At 39.4% G+C, this 24,844-nt stretch overlaps 2 protein-coding genes across 6 annotated transcripts in view; one reads left to right on the top strand and one right to left on the bottom strand.

Annotated features, from left to right (window-relative positions):
* Positions 1-15,388, bottom strand: part of EFCAB7 (EF-hand calcium binding domain 7) — a 20,525-nt gene extending 5,137 nt beyond the window's left edge. For 2 of the 3 annotated variants that reach the window (XM_032696966.1, XM_032696965.1), the window contains exons 1-12: positions 15,019-15,386; positions 14,707-14,781; positions 12,664-12,851; positions 10,021-10,232; positions 9,818-9,904; positions 9,148-9,337; positions 8,370-8,494; positions 5,133-5,274; positions 4,026-4,135; positions 3,173-3,330; positions 2,834-2,967; positions 1,239-1,387 (exon numbers count right to left, since the gene is read on the bottom strand). In XM_032696966.1, coding sequence (XP_032552857.1) covers positions 1,239-1,387; positions 2,834-2,967; positions 3,173-3,330; positions 4,026-4,135; positions 5,133-5,274; positions 8,370-8,494; positions 9,148-9,337; positions 9,818-9,904; positions 10,021-10,232; positions 12,664-12,850 — 1,494 coding nt within the window. In that variant the 5' untranslated portion in view covers position 12,851; positions 14,707-14,781; positions 15,019-15,386. Of the gene's footprint in view, positions 1-1,238; positions 1,388-2,833; positions 2,968-3,172; positions 3,331-4,025; positions 4,136-5,132; positions 5,275-8,369; positions 8,495-9,147; positions 9,338-9,817; positions 9,905-10,020; positions 10,233-12,663; positions 12,852-14,706; positions 14,782-15,018 lie in introns of all 3 variants that reach the window. The other variant, XM_032696967.1, reaches the window with a different exon arrangement.
* The window catches only part of ITGB3BP (integrin subunit beta 3 binding protein), a 22,146-nt gene continuing 12,379 nt past the window's right edge, over positions 15,078-24,844 (top strand). Inside the window, exons 1-4 of one of the 3 annotated variants that reach the window (XM_032696977.1) lie at positions 15,078-15,211; positions 19,103-19,145; positions 21,673-21,811; positions 24,523-24,595. In XM_032696977.1, the coding sequence (XP_032552868.1) occupies positions 15,207-15,211; positions 19,103-19,145; positions 21,673-21,811; positions 24,523-24,595 (260 nt within the window). In that variant the 5' untranslated portion in view covers positions 15,078-15,206. The remainder of the gene's footprint in view (positions 15,212-19,102; positions 19,146-21,672; positions 21,812-24,522; positions 24,596-24,844) is intronic. The other 2 variants (XM_032696975.1, XM_032696976.1) reach the window with 2 other exon arrangements.

Genomic DNA, 24,844 nt, shown 5'->3' with positions numbered 1-24,844 from the left:
AGAGGCTCAATGCTCCCAAAACACCACTCTTGAATTGTTTGAAATCAAGGAATTCAAGTGTTAAGTGATAGACACAAGTTAACAGATGGAGATATTTAGATTAATGTTGTCCTTTGGAAAGCAAAGGCTGGAGCCATAAACCACAGCTGCTGTAAGGCACAAAACACCTGCCTGAAATTCCCAGCTGGATAAAAACCTCCCCAAAATCCTCTTTCTTGGAGGATCGCTCCCTCTCGCGGCTGAAATGCAGAAAAACAGCTTTGCAGGGGCTCTGCCAACCACAACTTGGAGGAAAAGGAGAAACTGCTCATCGTGAAATCACTCACCAAGATGCCAAGATTTTCACTGAGAGCTGGTATCTCTCACACTGACTATTCTGGGGTCTGCATATATTTGTTTCACACAGATATTTTATACAGTGACTACACTAACCTGTTTTACTTTAATAAAGTTAAAGGACATTATCAGACTATGATCCTAGAAGTCTTTTCTTGGGAACGAAACTTAAATATTTAATTATCTGTATATTTAATGGGGTTTCTTTTAAGTTTTCATAAATTTTTTCCTCTTCATTAAAAAGATCCTCTTTCTTGAGTGAGAACTATTAACACCAAAATTATTTCTGTAAAAATAAATTTAAAAAATGAAATAAAATAATAAAATAAAATATCTAAGTGTATATACACGTCAGAAAAAAATCCCTGGGCCTGTAAGTAAACAGTGTGTCACCCAAAGCCTCTTCATTAAAATTTTATGTTGAACACATTCAGACACTGTTGTGAAAGGCAACAATAACAGAAATAGTCATGTCTGAAAATTAGGAATTCTGAATCATGTGGAAAAAAATGATGCATTTTTGTTGTGGTTTGGGCCAGGAAAGTGGCTTTTTCAAGGAGAGCAAGTGCTGCATTTTCTAAGTTTGCTGAGAGGTCACAGTTTACCATCACTGTCTTATCACATCTCCCCAGCAAGGGCAATGAACTCTTTCAATGGGTATAATCCAAAATTTCTTCCTCTACAACCCACAAAATCCTGTCTTTCTCTAAAGCAAAAAGAAAACTTCCTCTTTCAGCAATCCAAGTGCTATCCTAGGAAACAGGGTAATGGATGTGACAGTGTAAATCCTGAATTCACCGTGTTTGGAGTGGGTCCCTGAGCTGCTGGAATCAGTTCACGGCAGACACGAACAGTGCTGCAGTTAAACATGAGCAGTTGGTTTTGCTTTGTGTCCCTCATACCTCTGTCATTTCTAAGGCCTTGTTGTAGCCCAGGGACAACAGAGTGACCCAGAGGTCACTGGGATCCCCTTCCCGGTCCATGGCTTCCATGAGATTCAAATCCAGGAATCCTTGTCTCGTCAGTTCATTCTTCTTCATCTCAAAATTCTCTGTTTAAAGGAAATAGAAAGTAGCCCTCAAAAGACTGTCCTCTCTGCAAACACCATTTATCCTTCCAAAGCCCAAGTTTAAAAGATGGAGCCATTTTGCAACCTCAGGTTCTCCAATATTATTTGGGAAGGACTGTCCTTGACCAGGCATGTGCTCTTTGCAGAGCTTCCCTGTGGATTTTGGATAATGCCTAGAAACAGCTGGTCCCTTGGATAACCCGAAAGAGGGTGAGATTTCAAAACACAAACAGTTCATATTGATTTTTTTCTTTATGCTAAAACTTTGTGGTTGAGTTTTGCAGAAAGGGGTATTTCAGGAACGGGAAATGAAAGTCAGCTGGAACCAGCACCCTTAGTGATTGAGGTCCTTGATATAGAAATGATTTACTTAGTTCCTAAAAAGCAATAAAATTCCAGTAATCCTAACACCCCTCTCTAGAGAGAATATCATAGATATCACTCTAATGTCAGCAAACACATAATGGAAATGTCCTTGTGTCAGAGAGTTTTAAAAATGGTTTTCTTATCTTCATAACAATGCTAAATCTTTACTATATATTATTAAAAAGGGATTACCGATTTAATAAATCTATCCAAGGGTACAGCTGCTGTAATAAACGGCTTGAACTTTGGTATCAAGATTTATGATATTTGTCTGAACCCTTTCAACTGATTAATGACCTGGTAAAACATTCACCAGATTCTCCTCTTTCCTCCCTTATTTATTGACACATATTTACCCCTCCTACTTGTGTGGAGATAAGTGCAGAGGCATCACCTGACAGACTCCAAGTGTGGAAAAGTACAGGGATGAAACAGAGGAGAAAGTTAGAGAAAAGGATTTTATATGAGTTTTCCATCAATTAGGAAAAAATCCAATACCCTGGAGTGTTTGGGGGAGAAATGATTAGAAGGATTTGCCATATCTAAAGTATCTCAGCCAGCATGTCACAGCCTGCAAAGGAATTATGTCAAACATGACGTGGGCTGATACACAGTGAGACACTGGCAACCCACAGCAACTCTGGATGCCATTTTATAGCACCACAGACACTACTGAAATGAACCTCTCAACCCTTTGTGAGATAGGAAAGCAGCCCCAGCCTAATCTGCACAAAGGACAGGGATTAAACAAATACCTGTTACAGTTTTATTCAGCACAGGATCCAGGATTAGAAAACCTGGAGGTTTTGGCAGCTACAAAACAATTAGGAATGGGAAGAACTTTCTCAGCAGAAGGTCAGTGGCACACACACCAGAATGAAGCAAAACAAAGGACAGGAGACTGGAAAAGGAAAAAAAAGAAAACAAAAGGAGAAGAGAACAACATCCACATGTGTCTTGGAATAGGCTACAAAATACTCAGTTCTTCTATACTATACAGGTACAACTCGGAAGTAGATTGATGGCCCTAATTAGTTTAATTAAGTACAGCAATGAACTTACCTTTACACACAGCCCATGCTTCCTCATCACACTTCTCTCCACTAGTTCTCAGTTCAAAGAAGTTGTATTCCTCCAGACTCAGGAGGCCATTCCCATCCAAATCTATTGTTTCAAATATATCCAGTAAAGCAGCTCTGAAAGATTAAAAAAGGCAAAACTACTGCCAAAGGCTTCTGTTTGCTTTACTGGCTCATAATATTGTCAGGAACTGTTCAGTCCATTTGAAAATATCCTGTATAAAGAGTACTTTAGGAAGATACAGCTTTCAAAAAGCTGCATTTTAGCTGGAGCACATCCTCTTACAAAGTTTGGGAATTCCTGTTTGGGAATATGACTCACCTGAAGTCTTTGGTGAAGGTCAGCTCTCCATCTTCATCCCTATACACCAATTTTGCTTCTCCTGTAACTTGTGTTTTCTCCTTCCTCAGCCTGCAGCCTGTTGTGAAGGGGAGCAGCCAGTAATTCCCAGATCCAAGCTCCCCTTTCCAGCCAAACATCTGCTCTTGGAGGAACACAGGCAAGTTTGTCACTCACTTCTCAAATGATGCCTTTCTTTATTACCAGTAATATCCATACAAAAGTGATTAATCACTTGAAAACACTGGTAATGCTGGGTGCTTTCCTTAGAGATGCCATTTTAAAGATAAAAACACTTAGTGAATCTCTTACAATAAAATTTAAAGAAAATATACAGGACCAGAGATGAGGGGAGAAGGGAGAACTAAGTTAATGCTGCCATTTCTCCTCCCTTATTTCTGTCAGAGGATAAGAATATCCTGTGCTCTGTGAAGTTCAAAATTATATGTGGAAGGAGAAAGAAAAATGGAGGAAATTTTAACACATTTTGCCTTTGAAATTTTGGGTTTGAAGGCGCAGGAATAAAGTGAGTTTCTGAGAGTATCTGGAAATGTAACCAGCAACTCAGCAATACTTGCCAACATATCACACAATAAGGTGGTTCTCACAAGAATTCCATTAAACTTCCATACATGTGGAATTGAGGTTCTGTTACATCTTACTTTGCACAAGTGCTGTCAGTTTTGAAAGGGAACATGCATGGAAAATGTGCTGCCTCTCTCTAATCTGACTAGCACAGCTTGAATTCCTTCCAATCACATGGGACTCACCCATATAATATTAACATACACACTAAATAACAAACAATCAGAACTGGAACACAACAATATCTGACCTCTTTGTTTTGTACTTCAGTAAAGCTCACAAGCTGTAGACTCTCTTGGGTTTCGTTCTCCTTCAGAATAAATAAAGCTGTATCCACTGACAACCAGTGACAAGATCTTCCTAAAAAGAAAAACATCCCACACATAAATGCTTAATGATGGCACAAAACTGGTTTTCCTTGGACCTCAAAATAGATATATTCATGGTATTTATAATATTGATCCCTGTTGGTGTAAAATGGAAATTAAGAATTCATTATATGATATTGGGATTTCCTTCCTATTTAGGCCAATCAGAGAAATTGTTCCAAGCCTTGTGATTGTCTTACAGATAATTATTCCTATTAATAGTTCTATCATTAGGAAGTATTGATAGAATAGCTCTATCATTAAGAGTCAAGAATACCAAAGAGTGGTTACACACCACACAAATTTGTTCAAAATGTGAAGACATTTTTCTCCTAAAAAGGTCATTGCTCTGCTAACATGGATCCTTTCCTTACACAGCAGCATTGTGCCTTCCTCTCCACAAGAAAACACAGAGATATTTCTATACACAGGACAATAATATTGGGCGAAAGTAGAATTTTTTATACAAAAGATGAGGGGTTTTTTGGTTACAGACAATGTCTGGACAATCCTGCAGCAGAACTGTCTAAAGTACAGGTACAAAGGGTGCCATAAAAAACCCCAAAGTTCTGAGCAGAGCACTGAGACATCCTCAAATCTGTTAAATTACTCCAATCTGTCAGATTCAGATCCCTTTTTCTCACTGAAGTCTGTTGATCAGCTTCCCATTTCAGCCAGGCAGTAAGTGGAAAACAACTATTTTCCATCAGTTATTTGCAGTGAAGTTTTTATTACCAACTTCAGTCAGAATCAATCACCAACCTGTAGCACAACAGATGAGTCTAAACCAACTTTGGAATCTCATGGCTCCTGTTTTACAGGATTAGAAAAGAAATAATCTACTTGGAGAGAAAATAATTCCAATGCAGCAACAAGACAAAGCCCATTAGTAAACCACAAAGTGTTTGGAAAGCACTGACTGATCCCAGGTGGATCTAATGGTGGGTTTCACTCTTTTGAAGAGGAAAATGACATAAAAATACACTCACCTTCTACCTGGGGAACATTTAAAGGCTTGATGGTGACACAAACTGAGGACCTCTGAGGGAAGTGCACCCTGTACTTGTGACTGATGATTTCACCATCTTCTTCCAAGTAGAAGCAGCCTTTGGATTGTGCACATTGCCATTCCTGGGAACCAAGCGAGTATCAGATTTTATCTCTGATCAAGATAAAAGCACCTTCTCTGAAATATTGATTTTATTATTTAATAAATCCTGCACAAAACACACAAGATACAGAACTGATACCCTATTTTAAAAACAAGAATTATCTCAAATAGTCCTTTTTGTAGTCAATTTTTATTGCTTCACTTGTGGAAAAGCCTCAAAAACAGATTTCCCCCAATGCTCAAACAGATAAAATCAAATTTGAAATGCCAGTGAATTAATGAAATTCTCTGAACTGTGTGATTTACCACCAAAAGGCTGGAATTTTGCTACATCCCACAGGCCAACCAAGCAAGGAACACAACTGACTAGCTGAGCAAGGAGGGAATATTTGCTCAGACAAATCACAAACACAAGTATTGGTCAAATAATGTGAATTTTCTTGACTTCTGTCAAAGCTGTTGGAAAGGCAAACTGAAAAGTGCTGTGTTTGTGAATAATAATAATGTTTCTAGGGATACCATGATTTTGCTGAAACAGCCCTGTGCTTCAATTATTTAATTTTTCTGAACAGCAGCTCCCAATTTTCAATTTCAAATATCGTTAGAATGATACTTCTTTGGCAAAAAAAAAAAAAAAAAAGATATAAAATAAATACAGACACACTGTATGCCTTGAGGAATGTGAGACATCCTTGATTTGCCTTCCCTGGTTTGGATTAATGGGTGTTCAGGGACTCATGGATCTAAGACCCTTAAGTTTTGCCCCTGACTATTGTGGGAACAGCATGAGCTCCTCTATTCTAAACACTTGTCATTCAAACATTCATTTTACATAGCTGGAAACTATCTTAATCTCAGTTATTTATTGTTATGTTCCTCCAAGATGTTAATCTAAAGGCAACAATTATTTCATCCTTAAAACATGACACAGCTGAGATAAGTGGGTGTTTGCTCATTTAGTCTCCCAGTTTAATACCTGACAGAACTGCTGGACAAAAAGTTGATCAAAGCTTTAGGAAATCAAATCCTGAACTGTTATTCTTGCAGAGAGCATAAGGTGGTGCTAAGTGCCCTAAATTATCCATGTCAAATAACAAATAGGCAAATTTGGGAAGATAAAAGATGATTTTCTGGTTTGATTTTACTATGTCACTTCAAAGCATAGCAGAAGTTGTCAAATAACAGCCAAAGTGGGAAATGTTTGTGTTAGAAATGTTGATTGTACAGAAATTTAGGCACCACCTGCTGCTGGTCACTGCTACTGCAATTGAAGTTACTACTGAAAATGTCCACACACCAGTGGAGAATTCCAAATAAAAAAGTGTTTGTGACAAGAATTGCTCCTGTGATTAAAGCAAAGAGCTCCATTTTTAGGACATGATCCACTTTCTTTTTTTCCTGAGGTCTTTCAATCTTGACTAAAACCAACAGCAAGAACACTCTGCAGAAATTTAACATCTCCATCAGCCTTTTCATGAATTGGGATTCAGCTGCAGTTGAAGCCCAACAGGACAACATGATGTTTATGCACATCTGTAACTGGCTGGGTTTTTTCTCCCAAAATTTACTGATATGGCTTTGAACACATCCCAAAACTCCACTGAGAAAAAGAAAACACATGGAAGAATGCACTAGGAACACATTCCATGTTTTTTTAATTCAGACATTTACCGTATTTTGACTTCCAATGTTCTCCTCTATCAGAAATTTTACACTGGCTTTGGTCCAACTTCCTCATGGCAATATTTTCTTACTGCCCCAAAACCACAAGTGAACAGCAGAGAAAAATAAATACATATTTCTGAATAGAAGATGACTAAGAAGAATTTTTGGGTGCTACATTCTGATCCACACCACAAATGAATCCCTGGGTATTTATTCACTGATTCTGACAGAGTTTGCATTGTGCAAAATAGAGTTTATAAAAATTAACAGTTCTAGTTCTACCTTTTCATGTTTATTGACTGATTTCAGGGTTTGTATGATGCTAATCAATACTAATTGATATCTGCAGCTGCTTTGGTTTTTTCAGTCAGTTCTTACTGGCTTGGGCAAAGAAAGAAGAATCCAATCTCAGCTAAGTGTGTGCTGCTTTTGTACACCACATATCAGGTTTGAACAAGGTGAAATTGCAGGTTAAATTGCATGGAGGTCCAGATACCAAAACAGACTGCAAAAAATTCCTCTGAGATGATGTTTTTAAATTTTCATATAGAACAAATGTCGCTGTATTGCAATGTGGAAGATATAAAGGACTTCAGAGTTCAATAACAAATCCAGAGTTGTTATTTGAAACAAAAATGTAGCTCCTGAGAACAATCAGTTCAGTTTTCCAGCAGCAGTTACACTATGTGGTCATAACCATTTTTTCCCTTTTATACAGGAGTCTCAAGGTGCACATTTTTAATGTATCTGAGCAGTTTCCAGTTAATGCTTTATATTTCTGCAGCTATTATTTTCTGGTGAAAGAAAACTAGTAAAGGTTCAGTCAGGAAAGGGAAAACAAAGGAAAAAGATCAATATTAACACTCTACAAATATTGACTTAGCAAAGTGACTTTGTTGTCTCTCTCCCCCAGGAATTTATATTGAATGAGTGATTTATTCAAAAGAAAATACTGATAGAACATATTAGTTTAACTAAAAATCAATATTTTCAGGCTATAGCATATATTTAGAAAGTAATGCCCAACAAACTGAACATGCTCCCAGATCTGTTATTTATTTCCAATTACCTTTCATGTAAAGGTTTATGATACACAATCTTTCAGACTACTTAAGCATTTAAAGTTCTCACCAACCTAATAAATTATTAAACTTTAAATTTCTCAAGAAGTCATTAAAACGTTTTCTCCAACAGTGGTTTCATTTATAAAAAAACACACTTGGTTCTATTAAACCTTCACACCTGAAAAATTATTTTCAATAACTAGATGTCAGCAAAACCAACAGTATATAAAAATGTTAATAATAACACATATCAAACTCTCAGTAGTTTATAGCTGCCCTTGACAAACTATTAATAAAACATAAGCCATTTTTCTCTGATTTTTAGCTTATTTAAAATGCAATAACATGTGTGCCTAGAGGAAAACAGCATAATTTCAGTGTGATACCTTCACTGTGTCGGGCTCAATTAGCTTTGTGCTCCTGTTGCTGCTGGAACCCACACTGACAGCGGGACAAGTGGAAGCTTTGCCACTTTGGGCTGATGAGGGCCTTGAAGGAGCTCTGCTGTCACCTACAAACACAGATACTTAGTTACAATTACATTATTTCAACCCCCTCCTAGTGCTATTTATCATAAACCTTGTGTTTGCAAGCACACGGACAAACCGGGTCCCTTCATCGCCGGTTTGTCAGAATGGTTTTTTGCCCAGAACTGAAGCAACTGCAACCAGCACAAATTCCATGCAATATTCCATACATTGCACCTCTGCAGTCTGTGGTCTTCTTCCAGTTTGGGAAGGTTTTAAAGTATCTCTGTAACTCCAGGAAGAACATTAAACCCCCCTACTGATGGTGCTGGAAGAGCGGCCTCGATAATTGAAACAAACACACATTTTATTGATAAATGTTTAAGGTTTCATCTCTGATCCGAGAAGGAAATAAATAACTTGTCTATGTTGCAACATCTGAGCATTCATTTTCTCTCTTCCCTCTGGGCTGTGTCACATGACAGCCAACAGAATTCACCCTCAGGAATCTGAGAGCTTATTCTTAGCAATTTGAGAACATATTCTGCTGAGATATTTATGTGATTGCCACTGTAGAAATTACACTAATCAAAAACATCCTCACTAATCTGAGAAAAATTCAACAAAAACTCAACTGCTCATTGACCCAGAGCTTCACCTCCAACAGAAGAAAACTCCCAATGTGAAATACAAACACCTTTTGGTAGTCTGGGATCAGTTTTCTTGGAGGTTCTGGGCGATGGTTTTGGCACTGGCAGTGGGATCCCTTCAGAGGAAGTTTCAGCCTGATTCCCAAACTGCTGCTGCCTCAGCCTTCTGTCAACTTCCAGCCTCTCCCGGGCAGTCCTGCAGCTCTGCTCCCTGGTGGTCAGGTACAACTCACAAAACTGCAAGGAAAGAAAGGGAATCTGGTAAGTGAAACATTCTTTCTCATGGTTTTAAGGAGTAAAATTAACATCAATAAGGAAAGGACAGGTCAGTAGATGTGATGCATTTCAAGCACAATTTGAATTTTCCTGAATTAGAACAACCACTCAAGTAACACAGTAAAGTGGAGCCATTCAAAAGGAGGTCCAAATATTGAATAAAAATTAAGTTTGACTTTCAACCCAACAGATGATTTATATTTCCTTCTAGAAATTTGAAGACAGAATCCTTTGTTAAAAATCATATTAGTTTTCCTCCTATGAAACTATACTTATGCACGAATCTTTGTGAGCTGTTTATCCAGTTCACAATTTAGCCACAGGCAATTGGGGATCCTGGGTAAGATCATCACTAGACACATGGAGGTGGTAATATTGTGCTTGATCGAGTCAATAACACCAAGTCAGTACCACAAAAACAAGTATCTCTGTTTGCCATACCTTGCTGTAATCAAGTTTGCCACTGCAGTTAAAATCAGCCTGTTTAGTAATTGCATTCACTTCATCCCAAGTCATTTTATCACCTCTCTGCAATAAAAAAACCAAACCAATCATTCTTATACTGTAGCATAGTTTTACCACCTCATTTCCAAAATCTCTACTAATGGTTAAAGATGGATAATTGAGTTTCCACTGCTACTTACTGTTGTAAGGATTTTATAGAGTTCATCATGTAAAATATATCCAGTTTTATCTGTGTCTATTTTTCCAAATGCTTCGAGCAGCTCAGTTTTTGTAACTGGCTTTTCTTGTTTTAAAATAGCACAAAAATCATCAAAATTCAGTGCAGTTGTTTGTGAAGTCCAATATTTATTAATGGTCTTCTGAGATGGATTTCTTCCAGCCTGTTGAAGTACTGAACAATATAACACAATATTAACTATATATTCCAGCTGTTAGTAAAGGAGTTTTCTCAAAACATCCTTGAATCATTTTCCATGTTCAGACTTTTTTTTTAAGCCAAATCACTCCAAGGGAAAAGTGGGTCTAAAGGACAGTCTTGGGTATAGTCTCAATCAAAATATCCACAAATTCAAAGACAAGTCTTCCCAAGTGACAAGTGTAAAATTCAGCCTATATCCTGTGCCTTAATATCAATAGCACATTATTTGTAAACCTGCACATTATTAGATCCTGTTTCTACTAAAATCTGTCTTTCCACTTAGTTTGCCAAAAACTGAGATCCAGTGTAGAATTCATCTTAAACAATATTTTAGGTCACATCTACACATTCGAGCTTATCAATTCAAATTACCCAACATGAAAGGCAAAATGATACCAACAGATACACATTAAAGCCAACAGCCAATCCCACCCATGCAACCAGTGCCTGGGATCTCACACCGGGCATTCTTCAACATTAATTTCCTGGGTCTAGTTTGCCTCTTCCAAGTCTTCACTGCAAACATCCTTTCATCAGTTCTCAGTGTGATGAAGGTGTGATGTTAAATTGAAATTAAACTCAAATGAACAGTCTGTGTGAATCCAGAAGGATGCCTCTATATCTTGCCATCTAATCAAGTCTTTTAGGGAAGCACAAGAGATCCTTCATCTCCACCTGGGCTGACATTTGATTTTGAGCCAGTTGAGCACTGACCAGGCCTGTGCTGAGAACTGCCCAGGACCATCTGTGAAATGAGGTGGTGGCATCGTTAACAATGCTCGGTGGGCAACTGTGTCACCATCAAAACAAACAAACAAACAAACCCAGACACCTTTGTTGCTAATCTGCAGCTGAATGCCAAGGACTAAATAAAGATTCCTGCCCTGTCACCTCTGCAGGCAGCGCCAGGAGGACACAGCACAGTTTCTATCTTCATCTGTGCCACGCTTGGGCACAAAGCAATTGTTTGGAGATTGCAGTGTCAAGGTCAGCCAAGGAAGGGCAGTTACTCTGTGTGGTTGTTGCTGTGGATAGCAGAGTTCCCTGGAATGTCAGCACAGCACAGTATTTACTTATATTTAACAGATTATCCTTCTAATGTACAACTCTGTGTTTTCATATATCCAGGGAGATCAGCACTTGCCATACCCTACCTGCCTCCCAAGTCTGCATTTGTGAAAATTCAATTAGCCTGCACCTTTTATTTATATTTCTTTATGGACTGATTCGGCTAAATAACCTCAGTATTATTACAACACACAGGAAGTGAAGCTACCATTTGTGAATAAGCAAAACTCCTAGCAATAAAATGTCACAGGGCCAATCTCTAAGTTGAATACTTTACAGTTTAGAAAATCAGCCAAACATCAGGTAGCAAGAGATGTCTAAACATTAGCACATTTAAGAAATGCCAGAATTAAGATGCAATACAATTCTATAATTCTCAATGCTTACAAATTCTAACACAAGTTCTTAAATATTTCTGAAAAGGCTGGGAGCCTGAGCAACTAATTGCCTCTCAAAGTTAACCTTGAAACCCAAATGCCCAAACACTTGCTGTGGAGCCAGGTGGCACGTGGATAGACAGATGAAAGCCAAAGCATATATTAAAGAGATGACACTTGTTCACACCACCCCTATCTTAAAATCCAGATTATCCTAAACTATCATTAGGATGTTATAAAGGCACTTTTATTACAGCTGAGGAAGCCTGGAGAGCACTAAGTCACATGCTGTAAGAATGTGCCTGCTGATGGGTAGGATTTCATGTACTGCTGTAGGGAAAGAAGCTCCAACCAGTGTAACACAGAAGAACAGTCAGATTCTACCAACAGCTTTATTTAGTGCAGCTGAAGCAGCCAGAGAGATTTCTTTCCTGTTGTACTGCTGACAGGAACTACTTTGACACAAACACAGTCTGGATTAAAAAATGAAAACTTTTTATTTCATTCTGTGGAAGCATCTTAACTCAGTAGGAGTGGAAATACAGAGTAAGAATTCCTATGGAATACCAGTTACGGTGATTTTCTGTGCCAGGGCAATTGCCCAACCTAAACTGAACTGAGAGCACTCACACTGGTGATTTACAGAGAAAAAGCTCTGTCTGATATTCCCACTTCCATGAGTCATCCAACACCCAGCAACAAAGATTAAGGATTTGAGGAAAATTAAAGACTTTGAGGAACGGCAGTTCCTATAAACTTCGAAAAATCACTGTGATATTTTATAACAGGAAAATGTCTTTGAAGACATTAAAATCTGAACCTTATCCAAAACTACTGTGAATTCCTTAAAACTATTACTGAGCCTATGCACTGGGATACTCTCAGTGCTGAACTGCTTGTACACCACCCACTGTCCCCATCCCACACAACAGGTACAGGGAAAAGGATCAAATCATTACCTAGGCTGAGCTGTTCTCTGGATTTGATATTTTCCAAGCTGCTTTTCAGAACAGTCAGATAAGCTGCTCTGCAGTTCATGTAGAAGTTTGCTTCTTCTGTATGCTGGGACTTCTTCCCTTGGGAATTTTCCACGTGTGTGGCTTTCTGAACAGAGAGGGAAGCGTTATTCCTGGGACTGCTGGCCATCCTGTGAAGGGTACAATTACAGTTAGAATTTGTCACCATTTCCCTGAAACACAGTAAAAAAGTTTAATTTTATGGTATTTTATTTTAATTTCAGACGTTTGACATTACAATTATTATCTAATATATATTATATAATACAAATATTATATAATCATGTTTTTGGAAAGCATAAAGACACCTTTTTGCGTTATCTGTGAAACAAGCCATTGCTATCCATGCTTTCTCTTTGCAGCTGTAACTCAATAAAACATATGGATAAAAGCAAAACTGGTCAAAACCGTCACCCTTAGTCTCTCAAATATGCCAAGTCAAGCACACAGTTCTACTTCTAAGAGTTATCTAAATACAAATAATAAGAACAGATGTGCATAAAACTTTAGGAATATGCATAAAACTTTGAGCAACTTAGACTACATAATTGTTAATGAATTGAAAAAAACATGAAACTCACGTTTTTCCTCAATTATTAAAACAATTCCAAGCAGTAACTGATGCTGTTTGCTCACCAATGGCCAGTAAATGGTAACAGCAGCTTTCTGCTTTTTCCAAGGGTGATTAAGGTTTTTAGAAGGCCACCACAGAGGGCCACTAAATCCTGTTTTGCTGTTGCTCTAACAGCCTCTCGTATTATTTTACCCAATGTTGACTTCAGAAAATATATTCCAGTGTAACAAATGGAATATCTCAAGTTCAGCAACAAGACAACGACATCAGAGGGTCCCCTTCAGGACTCATTGGATTTTGACTCGGGAGGCCTAAATCACTTGCACCTTGGTGAGTTATACAGGTCTTTTACACTTGGGAAAGGAAGATAATAATCTCTTCTCATGGATGAAGTACCCTATTTGTAATACCCAGCCTGCCTGCCTGACACTTTAATATTACACAGGCACTAGAAAGACCCCACAGGGACCCCCTGCCACAGTCTGGCTCCTGCAAACAGGTATCACTATAATAAAGCACCAGTGTTACACACACAAAATGGAACTGGGGGGAAAGTCAAGGAGGAAAAGAAGAATAAATGTTAATTTTCCAGTAACTAGTTTGTAAAATGTGAACTCTCGTTTGTGCTCCTTGGACTTCCCATTGCTGAGAGATTTCCTGTGTGGGCCACAGTTCTGCCAAGAAGTGCTACCAGTCCATTGAGGGAAATCCAGGGAGCAATGGCTCAGTGACAGCACTGCCAGCAGCCCCATGGCTTGGGCTGGGACATTTTTACTGGATAAATGACACTTTAGACAAAACAGGTGGAGGGGAGCATTCTAGGCCGGGCTTTTAAACTGGGAGAGAGTAGGTTTAGATGGGATATTGGGATGAAATTGTTCCCTGTGAGGGTGGTGAGGCCCTGGCACAGGTTGCCCAGAGAAGCTGTGGCTGTCCCATCCCTGGAAGTGTTCCAGGCCAGGTTGGATGGGGCTTGGAGCAATCTGAGATAGTGGAAGGTGTCTCTGCCCATGGCAGGAGGTGGAATGGGATGGGTTTTAAGGTCCCTCCCAACCCAAACCAGTCTGTGATTCTATAGAGCAGGAAGATGACACAAGAACTACTACCTTTGATTTTTTGTCATATGATTCTAAGAGATTAAAAAACACCTTCCAAACAGGAATTTAGTCACAGAATCCCAGAATCACTGAGACTGGAAAAGCTCTCCCAGCCCATCGAGTCCAGCCTGTACCCAATCCCCACTGTGTCACCCAGCCCAGAGCACTGAGTGCCAAGTCCAGTCGTTCCTTGGGCACCTCCAGGGATGGGGACTCCACCACCTCCCTGGGCAGCCCCTTCCAATGCCTGAACACCCTTTATGTGAAGAAATTATTTCAAATATACAAAGTCAGACCCCTCACGACAACACTGACCTTCAGGACCGAGGCTCATCCATAAAGCACGCACACCTGCACAGGGAAGCTTCGCCCTGCTCCGGCCTCGCCCACCTGAAACGAGGAAACTTTTACCTCATGGATCTCGTCACGTCCCTTTCAAGGACTAAATTTACTCCCCACCGTAGAAAACATTACAATCCCCTTCCCCCAGCGCATCTGAGGGGAACCAACAACCCTCCCTCCCTCCCTCCCTCCCTCCGCCCCCCCCAGGCGGCCTCTGAGGGGACCCTTGAGGTGCGTTTGGCCGCCCCGAACCTCCCGCCCGAAGCTCCCCGGCCCGGCTCGTACCGCGCACAGCGGGGCCCGACGAGCCCAGCTCGGCCCCGGTCTGGGCCCCGCAGCCCTGAGGGGCTCCCCCGCCCTGCTCCGGCCCGGCCCGGCCCGCCCTCGGCGCCGTTTCCAGCCGGCGGCGTTTGGCGGGAGCACGGCGGGAGCTGCGAGGAGGCGGCGGGAGCGGCGGCGGGAGCGGCGGCGGGATGTCGTGGGTATCGAGGGGCGAGCGGAGCCTTTCTGCTCCCCTTTCCGCTCCACTTTCCTCCCCTCTTCCTCTTCTTCCCTCTCCCCTTTCCCTCCCCTCCCCTCCCGGCGGTGGGGCAGCTCCCGAGGGCGGGAAGCCGTGAGGGGAGCGCGGCTCCCGCCGAGCGGCAGCTCCCGAGCCCCTTCCCTGAGGGGAAAAGTGCGCCGAGCGTCGTCCGGGAGAGGGGAGGAGCGGCGGGGAGAGGGCGGGATTTGTTTCCAGAGGAAAACAGGGACCGGGGAATGTTTTCGATGGCGGTTCCCCTGGCGGGGTTGAGTGGGTGATGTTGCTGTGGGTGATACTCTCTGTGTTCTGTATTTCCGAAAGGGGGCCGGGGTGACTCCTTTCAGTGGTGCCCAGCGACAGGACAAGGAGCAATGGTCTTAGACGACAACACACAGAGTTTCACCTCAACACGAGGAAGAACAACTTCACACTGAGGGTGGCAGAGCACAGGAACAGCTGCCCAGGCAGGGCATTGTAATCTCCCTCTCTGGAGACATTCCAAACTCACCTGGACTCGTTCCTGTGTCACCTGCTCCAGTTCTGGAATATCCCCAGTGAGGGAGACTCCACACCTTCTCTGGGCAATCCCAATGCTCCGTCGCTGCACAAGAAAGAGTTTCTTCCACATATTCAGGTGGAATTTCCTGGGCATCAGTTTCTGCCCGTTGCCTCTTGTCCCATTGCTGGGCACCCCTGAACAGAGCCTGGTCCATCCTCTGACCCCTCCCTTGAAGGGATTGGCAAAAGCAGGTTTTAATCTGGATTTATGAAAGTGTGACTTTAACAGAGTTCAGTGGCAAGGTTCACTCTATTACTACATAGATGAAACATACACAAGAAAATAGGATCAGAATCCATTTAGGATGATTTACATGCAGACGGGATGCAGAAGGGTCAGGTGTGCAAAGGATTTGGATACAAAAGATACGGGTGCAAAAGGTGTTACCAACTTCAACAGCAGGAAGATGAGGCCATAAGATCTGTGATGCCTCTATATAGGCTTGGGATATTATCCCAGTTTATAACTCCTTATGGATTTCAAAGGTAAATGTTAGAGCTACCAGAGGTTCCAACCTCTGCCAGTCCTGACCATGGAATTTGTAGTGGTCATGGCAGGATACAAAGGAAATACAAAGGAAACTTAACAATACACAAATTTTGATTTTTTTGTTTGTTTGTTTTTTTATTGAAGTCTGCTTCTCTCACACTGAGTTTCACCACCATTTAAACTGAACATAGGAAATTATAGGATTTTTTTCTGCTTTTCCAATTGAAATGACATTTTCACTGGCACATTTGAAGATGGAGCAATATGTAAATAGCAGAGAGGTGCTTTGTTTTTTTCTCCAGTAAAAGTAGAACCTAAAGAGGAAGCAAACTGAAGTGGCCTCAAAATGCGCTACAATAACCTCTAGGGCATTTTTAATGAAATAATGTGATCAAATCCCTGATTCTCTGTGGGTTTTTTGTGCATTAACCTTGGACATGGCTGTTGCTGTTGCATTCATTCCTAAATTATAAAGGAGAGGAAGCGAAGTTCTTTAACCTGATAAATATTATGGGCAAAATAATCATTTCAGGCTGGACAGCTGGCTGGAAACACGTGCTATCATACTCTGCATGGTCAAGAAAAGAAATTAAGTCTAGTCAGGCTACAATTCAAGGGTAGAAAACTCAGGCTGAGTTGTTAAATACTGTCACCTCATGTACCTCATCTTTCCATCTCCTTTTCTTGTTCACAATCTGACATTTGGTTTTACTCTGGAGCCAAAGTGAAGCTTTTCCAGCCATATAAAAAAGATAACCCAAACTAGAACTGCTGCTCTTCGTGTTGTTCCCTAAAATACTTCAGGAATTTTGTTTGCATGTGTTGGTTTCTCACCTTTTGGAAGATCAGAGGGAAGACAGTTTGGCCAACAGGGTTTTCGTGTTGGGTGTGGGGATGAATTTTGTTTCGGAGTCCAAGGCAGGGAGCACAAATTTTAAAGGATTTTGGTGTAACTTCTCACATTATGGCATTGAAAAGACAAACATTAGAAACACAGCCACAAGCAAACGAGGCTGCTGTGTAGGCTGGATTGGGAAACACAAGGAAAGGTTGTCTAAAGCTAAAATTGTGTCTTCCAATGTAATATTCCAGCTCTTTCCAATGTTTAAGTGCTTAGAAATGAGGCTCCATCTTTGCCCCCATAATCTGGGGAGTTTGCAGGGGTTTTGGAGGCCAGCAGAGAGAAATTTGGGCTTCTCTGTTCCTGTCCACAATATTTGACAGACTCCAAAGAACATACCATTGATCAGTCCACAACTTTCCCCCTAAGAAATTTTTCTCAATGTTTATAATTTAATGGGATTTTCATTTAGTTTCTCATTTCTCTTCATCCTACAGCTGTGCTGAGTCCAGATCCTGCTTTTTACTTTGCCTTTCAGTCATAAAATCTTCCATCATCACATGCCTTGGTACAACATGCAAATGCACTGGCCCCCAGAGCATCCTCTCTATTAATAAATAGGATATTTCCCTGCTGCCATGGGCTGGAAGGTGGAATGGAGTCAGGATTCCTTCAATATGGGTTTCTCTTTAAAAAAGAAATACATTGTAAAGAATTCCATCAAACTGTTACAGCTTTCACTGCCCCTTGGCCAGAATTTCATAGGCTTTTTTAATTTTAATGTTACCTGTTCCTTTGGCATTTTTAAGACAGAACGTTCTCTTCCCCTTTTTGAAATGGAGATGGTTGTAAAACAGTTTTCATATAAAACCCTTACCTGAGTTACATATCAAAGATGTGCTTCCATTCCTATTGTCTTTAATTTACAGCAGCATAAATTTAAAAAGGGTATGTTTGGAATGAGGTCATCTTAATTCCTTACAAGGCAAAACGTTCTTTTCCAAGATGAAAACTGAACCAAGTTCTTGAAATATGATGTGTATTGCAAATCCTGTTTAATTCAATATAATATATACATTTCTTGGGGACTGTTCTTACGCAGATTTTTTTGTTTCTTGTTGTTTTATATCGTGGTTTAGACCAAGATTTAGGAACGTGCTTAAAAACTTTCAGTTGTCTGTGGGAAAAATAGTCTTAATTTATGTTGACCTTTCTTTCCTTGGAGCATTTAGCCTGCATTCAATAAAATTTTGATGACTGCTCTTTAGCAGACAGCTGTACCATATAAAGTATTATAAATATTCAGCTTTCCCCTTCCAGTGTTGCCATTAACAGCTGGGCATCCAGTTCAGCAGAGCAGATTTTGCAGAGAGAGCTTGGCATGTTCCTGAATCAGGAGAAGGAAGAAGGGAAGCAAATAGTTTCTTATGGTTTGGGGACCTGTAAAGGCATAGAGCATCTGTTCCCCTGTTAAGTCATAGTCTGGCAGCACTGAATCATGTTAAGAGCTAAAATGATGGGAAAAACTACTTTTTTCTCCTTGGCTGTACCTGTGCTTTAAATGGCTTTATGCATTATTTCAACTAATGGCAAAATCCTTTCAACCCTTGCTCACGAGGTATGTAAAAGAAAAGGCTTTTGTGGGTTTTTTGGTGTTTATATCTTGGGGAAAAAGCAAATATTCAGTGTGATTTCACTTCAGTGTCTTGATTTTTATCTCTATCATAAAATGGAGAATCAGGTTCTCTTATGCAAACACTTTATCCTTCTAAACAAACAATGTTCTCGGTACACAGTATTTTAATCAGTTAATAGATTTGCTTTGGATGACATTTGTTTTCCTGTGTAAATGTGAAACACAACAAAGGAAACTGTCTTTAAAAATATCAATTATAGATGTTTCTAAAAGAAATCTTTGTGTCTAGATACCATAAAACTTGTCCATATTTTTCTCTTGCAGAGTTAAGAGAGCATTAAAGTTGGACACTGTCAAAAAAGATAATGTAAGTATTTTTTGGTGTATGGAACCATCTATTTATATGTGTATATATATATATATATTTATATTTATATGTGTGTTTCTATAGATGTATATATATATTTGTATGTGTATGTATCTGTGTGCAAAAATTATGTGTGTATAAATGTGCTATTTCATTAGAGCTGCATTTATATTGTTACAGATTGGCTGTTGTCTGGGAGAATCCTAAGGCACAAAATTACTGCTGACAAATATTATAGTATAAAATTGATAGTATTTCATTTGTCACAGAACTGCCTGGTGTTAAGTAATGTACATCTGCATGAATCACTTGAAAAATATGCACATTGTTATTGCCATCACTATTTACCCAAGAGCTGAATGAGTTAAGATCCTTGGTGAAATAATTTATTAAAAATTAGCTCCATTATCCTGGGGAGCAAATGCTCTGCCCTGTAATTGTACATGGAACAATATGGAATTATGGCAATGCTGGAATCTGCATATTACAAACTGCAAAATTGAAATGAAAACATTAAAGGCATTTTCATGTCAGAGCTGTAATTACCTCCCTCAGCTAATCTGGCAGAATGAAACAATAAAGTACAAACACTGCCATAAATTTCACCACAGTTATCACAATGAAAATAAAATTGTACTGGTGCTATTATTTTTTGTAAATGCAGCTCCAGCGTCCTCCCAGTCCCAGCATGGTGGGACATATGTCGGTTTATTGTCTCTCCTACCACGGTGGGTGTTGCTGTAGAGGATTTTGGGAGGATGGCAGGCTTTAAAGGAAGGACAATTTGGGAAAAGTACAGGGAGAAATAACTGATCAGCAAACCAGCTCCCAGGAAATCTCCATCTCTGTGTCATTGTGAAGAGATTTGCTCCTGTGCAGCACGTCTTTGGAGGCCTCACTGGTGTTTAGCAAGGTCGAAATTCACAATTTTAAAAATTTTTCTAGACATTTTTTTATAAATTTAAACAAAGGTGGCGAAATACCGCAGTGGCACTAAAAAGAATCATTAGCAATTTAATTAGCAGCTTAGTGTACCATTACCCAACTTGTTCTGCTCACAGTGCAGCTGTGAGTGTCATTTTGCATCTGTTTCTTAGGCCGTGGTAACATTTTTGTAGGTGAGTGGTCCAGCTGAAATTCCATGGAATTCTTTTTCTGCCTTAAAGCAGATGAGCTAAAAGGAGTTATTTGATGGTTACCTGCATTCAGGTTCTTGTGTAGCAAAAAGCTTCACAACAGCCCATCTGAGTGATCAAAACTTTCAGTGGGAGCTCAGTGATGTGGGTTTACACTGATTTTTTAGTTCCTACAGTGCCTTTAATGACATGTCAGAGATTTAAAGTGTACCATAATTAAATAACTATTTAGAAGGTAGGAAGGAACATAAAGTAGTAAACACACATTATTTGATTGAAGTATCTGTTTCATCTTTACTGTTTCTACAGTTCATTCCCTATTTTTCAGGAGTCTGTCATTCCACCTCCTGGTCAAAATACCTATGAACTAAAGATCAAAAATCAGTGTTTTTAGATTTTGGAATGTTTGCATGATATCATTAAAAAATTGCATAACTGGAGGAGAAATCCTTACTGCCAAATAAATACTGTCCTTGTAAGTACAACAGTAGCTTTCTCCAGGTAGTTGCTCAGATGTGGATATGCTTATCCATATCCAGAGGTGGCTGCTGTTCAAGCAGGAAAAATATCCTGAAACTGTGAGCAGATTGGAGATTTGCTGACCTGTAAGTGCCTAAATTGGCATTGATATTTAAATTAATATTTCGTTTAAAGATCATTTGAAACATTTCTTTAACCTGCTTGGATGTGGCAAAACAGTGGCAACAGACTGAGCGTTTCCCTCAGGTGTTGTGTCAGTACTGATAGACAAGAGCATAAATGGCCAATGTGAAATTATTTAGAGTATTTGAGACTAAAGCAAGACAGAGGTGAGTGGGCAGCAAACTGAACATTTCAAAATATGGTGTAAGTCACATTACTAATGACCAATACCAGCACTTCCATTAGACATATTGAAATCCTAAACCAGACACAAAATTTGGGGTTTAAGGAACTTACTTGGGATTTTTTAAATTAACATTTGTGTAGGTAATCATCAGAAATAACTATCTTTTGATGCAATTAAAATCTAAAAATAGTTGCTTATAGTTCTTATGTGTCTTAAGTTCTTAATACTGTTGGAAAAATAATATCAGGTTTAGGCTGCTCTAAAAAACCCAAACCAAGCAACCAGGTGATACCTAAATCTCTGGAAAACATAGACTTTTTCTTTATGGAAAAAGGAGCTTTTATTTTTTTTTAGAGTAAAACTAATATTAATGAGGAGGGGGAGTGATAGAGCAGCTTGGCGGGCACAAGGTCAACCCACCACAACATACAACATGGGCTTCCAATTTATGGGAGTACATAAAGTTAGGAATTACTGAGGAGAACCTCTTACCAGATGGTAAATGTTCAGAGAGATTTTATCAATGTTAATCTAGATATTTTTGCATTTTGCTGCATTTCAGCCATCTGATGCAACACCTCAGAAGGTCAAAAAGAAAAACCTGAATTCTTACTCCCCAACAACAGGAACATGCCAGATGAGTCCCTTTTCATCCCCTGTGAGCCACAATGAACAAAACCCCAGGAACCCCCCAGCAAAAGGTTAGTTGAACATTCCCTCTTTCTTAATACAATATTTTCCTGATTATTGGCTTGATCTAGTAACTTGTCTCTCGTGTGCTATGTTTGTTTCCTTTTTCACCTTAAAAATTTTTAATGTCTTTTGGAAAAGCTGATGTTGACTTTTAAAGCTTGAATCTTTTCAGTCTAAATCTTGGGAGTGTTTATGAAACAACTTGTTTATGAGGCAAGTTTTGCTTTCTGTTGCTCGGTATTAAAAATGTTTGGCTTTGACTCAGTAAAAAACTTCCACGCTGGCATTTTTGTCAATAATTCCATTAATTCCCCTGGTTTGGCATGTTAGCAAAGTCCTTTTTTATTTTGTGTATTTTTTGACAATTATTTTTCATGGTGAGGCACTTCAAGGCAATTTTTAATGAACATAATACTGAATGTCATTAGCTTTCAGAAAATATATAATTATTTTTATAATTATGTTATTTCCAGTTCCCTTTAGGATTTACACCCCCTTAGTTCCACAGTCACAGTTTCTGGTGCAAACTCTGAGTGCTCAAGAAGTGGATTTTCAGTGGCCTGATGTGCTTTTATGGCTCTGTAGGTTGTGGGGGTGATCTCTTTAAGTGTCAGGGAGACCCAGGAAAGAAGTGATTGTGTGTCTCAACCAGTCATGGAAACCTCATTTATTGAAAGGACTTGTATTTTAGAACAGTCTTGCTTCCACAAAACTGAAGATTTATCAGCTGATGTGTGTTTTATTTTGTGGCCTTTTAGGAACTGTGTTGGGATTTGCAATGCAAGGCCTGGATTATGTACTTCCAGGTCTGGGATGGAGGCAGTAATCCTCACAGGGCCTGCCCTGTCTTGTGAGCAATTCCTCCTCTCAAACTAAGTGGCTTCTTCTTGATTCCTGAAAAGGTGGTTATTTGGCATGGTGGGCATATCCATGCTCCCACTTCCTTCACATCCCAAAATCTTCAGAGACATTTAATCAGCCCTTTAGGTACTGACAGGAGTCATCTTAAAAGACTCTGAACAGTTTCTCTTTGGGATTATTTTCCTCTTCAACGAAGTTGCATTAAAGCTGTGTCTTAAATGTTTCCACAAATACTCCTGGTTATGTATTGCGTTTTTTTCTTGGAATCCAAACCCACTGATTTCCAACTTTCTTCTTGCTGTGAAAAGTAACTGTTCCAATGAGCAGCTTCCTGACTCTGTTTATTAGGGAACTTATGTCCTTGGCATCTAAATTTATCTACTCTGTTTTCCTACAGAGAGAAAGGTATTTTCAAATATTTCCCAGGTCAGATTTCTCTGTCAGTCTCTGCTTTTATCAGCAGAAAGGAAATTTTGTGTTTGAATGCTTTAACTTCTGTATCAAGATTTGGTAGTACTTGGTGGTAAATATGAACCTCTTCACCCTGTACAAAGAAACCTTTCCACGAGAAGAGTTGCCAGTAGTTGTTCTCCTTACCTTTGCAGAAGCTTTTAAAATTGTGTATAATGATAGCAGTTAAAATTAAAAATCTGTAGCTCTCTAGATATGTTCTCTTGACTATCCTGACGTTGGTAATTACCTGCTTTAAGGAACTGTTAATTTTCATGAGGACACACAAATGTTTAAATTACTACAACTTCTCAAACTTTCCCAGCCTCTCTGCACTTGAATTAGATAATGCCTTATCTCTCAGGTGAAAGTAGAACAGGGGCAAAATGTCTTGAATTAAAATGTATATTAGGATGTCAGTGGGAAAGGTGAACGTGTACTTCCAGCCTGATATTAAGGATGGACATAGGGGAACATTCCTTTTTGCCTATAAAAAGCCTGATCACGTGAGCAGAGCTGACATTTAGATGGATAATTACTCAGTAATGTAGCACTAACCAGCTCTTTTTTTCCTGTGTTCATATAGGTACAAAATGGTGTTATACAATTATTAAATCACAGGTTTCAGGGTGTCCTTTTAAACCCACAATCTCTGTTCTCCTTCTGAAAAAACACTTTTATTTTAAGAGCTGTGGTGCTTTAATAGGTTCTGGATGTCACCTTTCAGGTGTTACACTTTAATCAGTATTCTGTTTTTCTGTGACCAATATGTAAGAAAACAACAGAACAAAAATTACTACAAAATTCAGTTCAAGTTCTATTGACTACTTAGATTTAAAATTGAATCTTCGAGGGTCTTCAGCTGCTGTATTGGAACAGCTTAAACTTGTATAGCACTTTGTCATTCTGAGATATTTCTAAGTGTTTTACAAAATAAAAATTAAAAGTTGATTCATCCTTGAGTGCTGATCCTTGTGTGTAATAATTCAAATTTAATAAGAAATCAAAGTGTTTAATGCTTAGCGTGGCCTCCCTTTTTTAGTCTGATGTCAGGAAGATTTATTACAGAGAGATGTGAAAAGCACCTCATTCCACAGGGTGGGATCTGGGATTGCCAGAATTATCCCAGCTTCCAGTTATTAATACTCTAATCCCAAGGTTTCCAGGAATATAAATGTAAAGTGAGTTGATGAGAGCTCAAATTACAAAAGTGTAAATTGTAGTGAATTCAGTGTGGTTCATTCCAGGGGATCTGTCCTGCTTTCCAAGTGAGTTTGGGGTTTTCTTTCCTCTTCCTAAAAGATCATTCTAAAATCAAGATTCATAGTAACACCTACTTCACATGCTTCAAGTAGAAAATATCTTATTTTTATCTTTATTGTTTCTTTTCTTCCTTGTGAACTCCGAGGAGGTGGGAGAGAGCAGAGCAATTCCGACACTGGATTATCCAGGAGAGGGCAGCCTCCAACAGAGCAGGATGGGTGAGTGCATCAAATGTGTTCACTTTGTCATGGGGGCAGTGATTTTTATTTCGTATTTCACACAGAATTCAATTAATAGCCATTATTTTTAGTGCTTCTGATTGCACAGGATTAGATATTCAAAGGCACTGAATGGTTATAGGTGTAAATTAATGCAAAATCTTTTACAATTCTCGTCTTTTCTGCCACAATCTAATTTTAAGGTATAAATTTCCTGACATTAATGAACTTGGGGCAATCCCCAGTTAG

This window comes from Chiroxiphia lanceolata, chromosome 9, assembly GCF_009829145.1.
Source record: "Chiroxiphia lanceolata isolate bChiLan1 chromosome 9, bChiLan1.pri, whole genome shotgun sequence".
Classification (NCBI taxonomy): Eukaryota; Metazoa; Chordata; class Aves; order Passeriformes; family Pipridae; genus Chiroxiphia; species Chiroxiphia lanceolata.
Note: the sequence above shows the minus strand (reverse complement) of the source record. Positions and strands in the feature narration are given on the sequence as shown.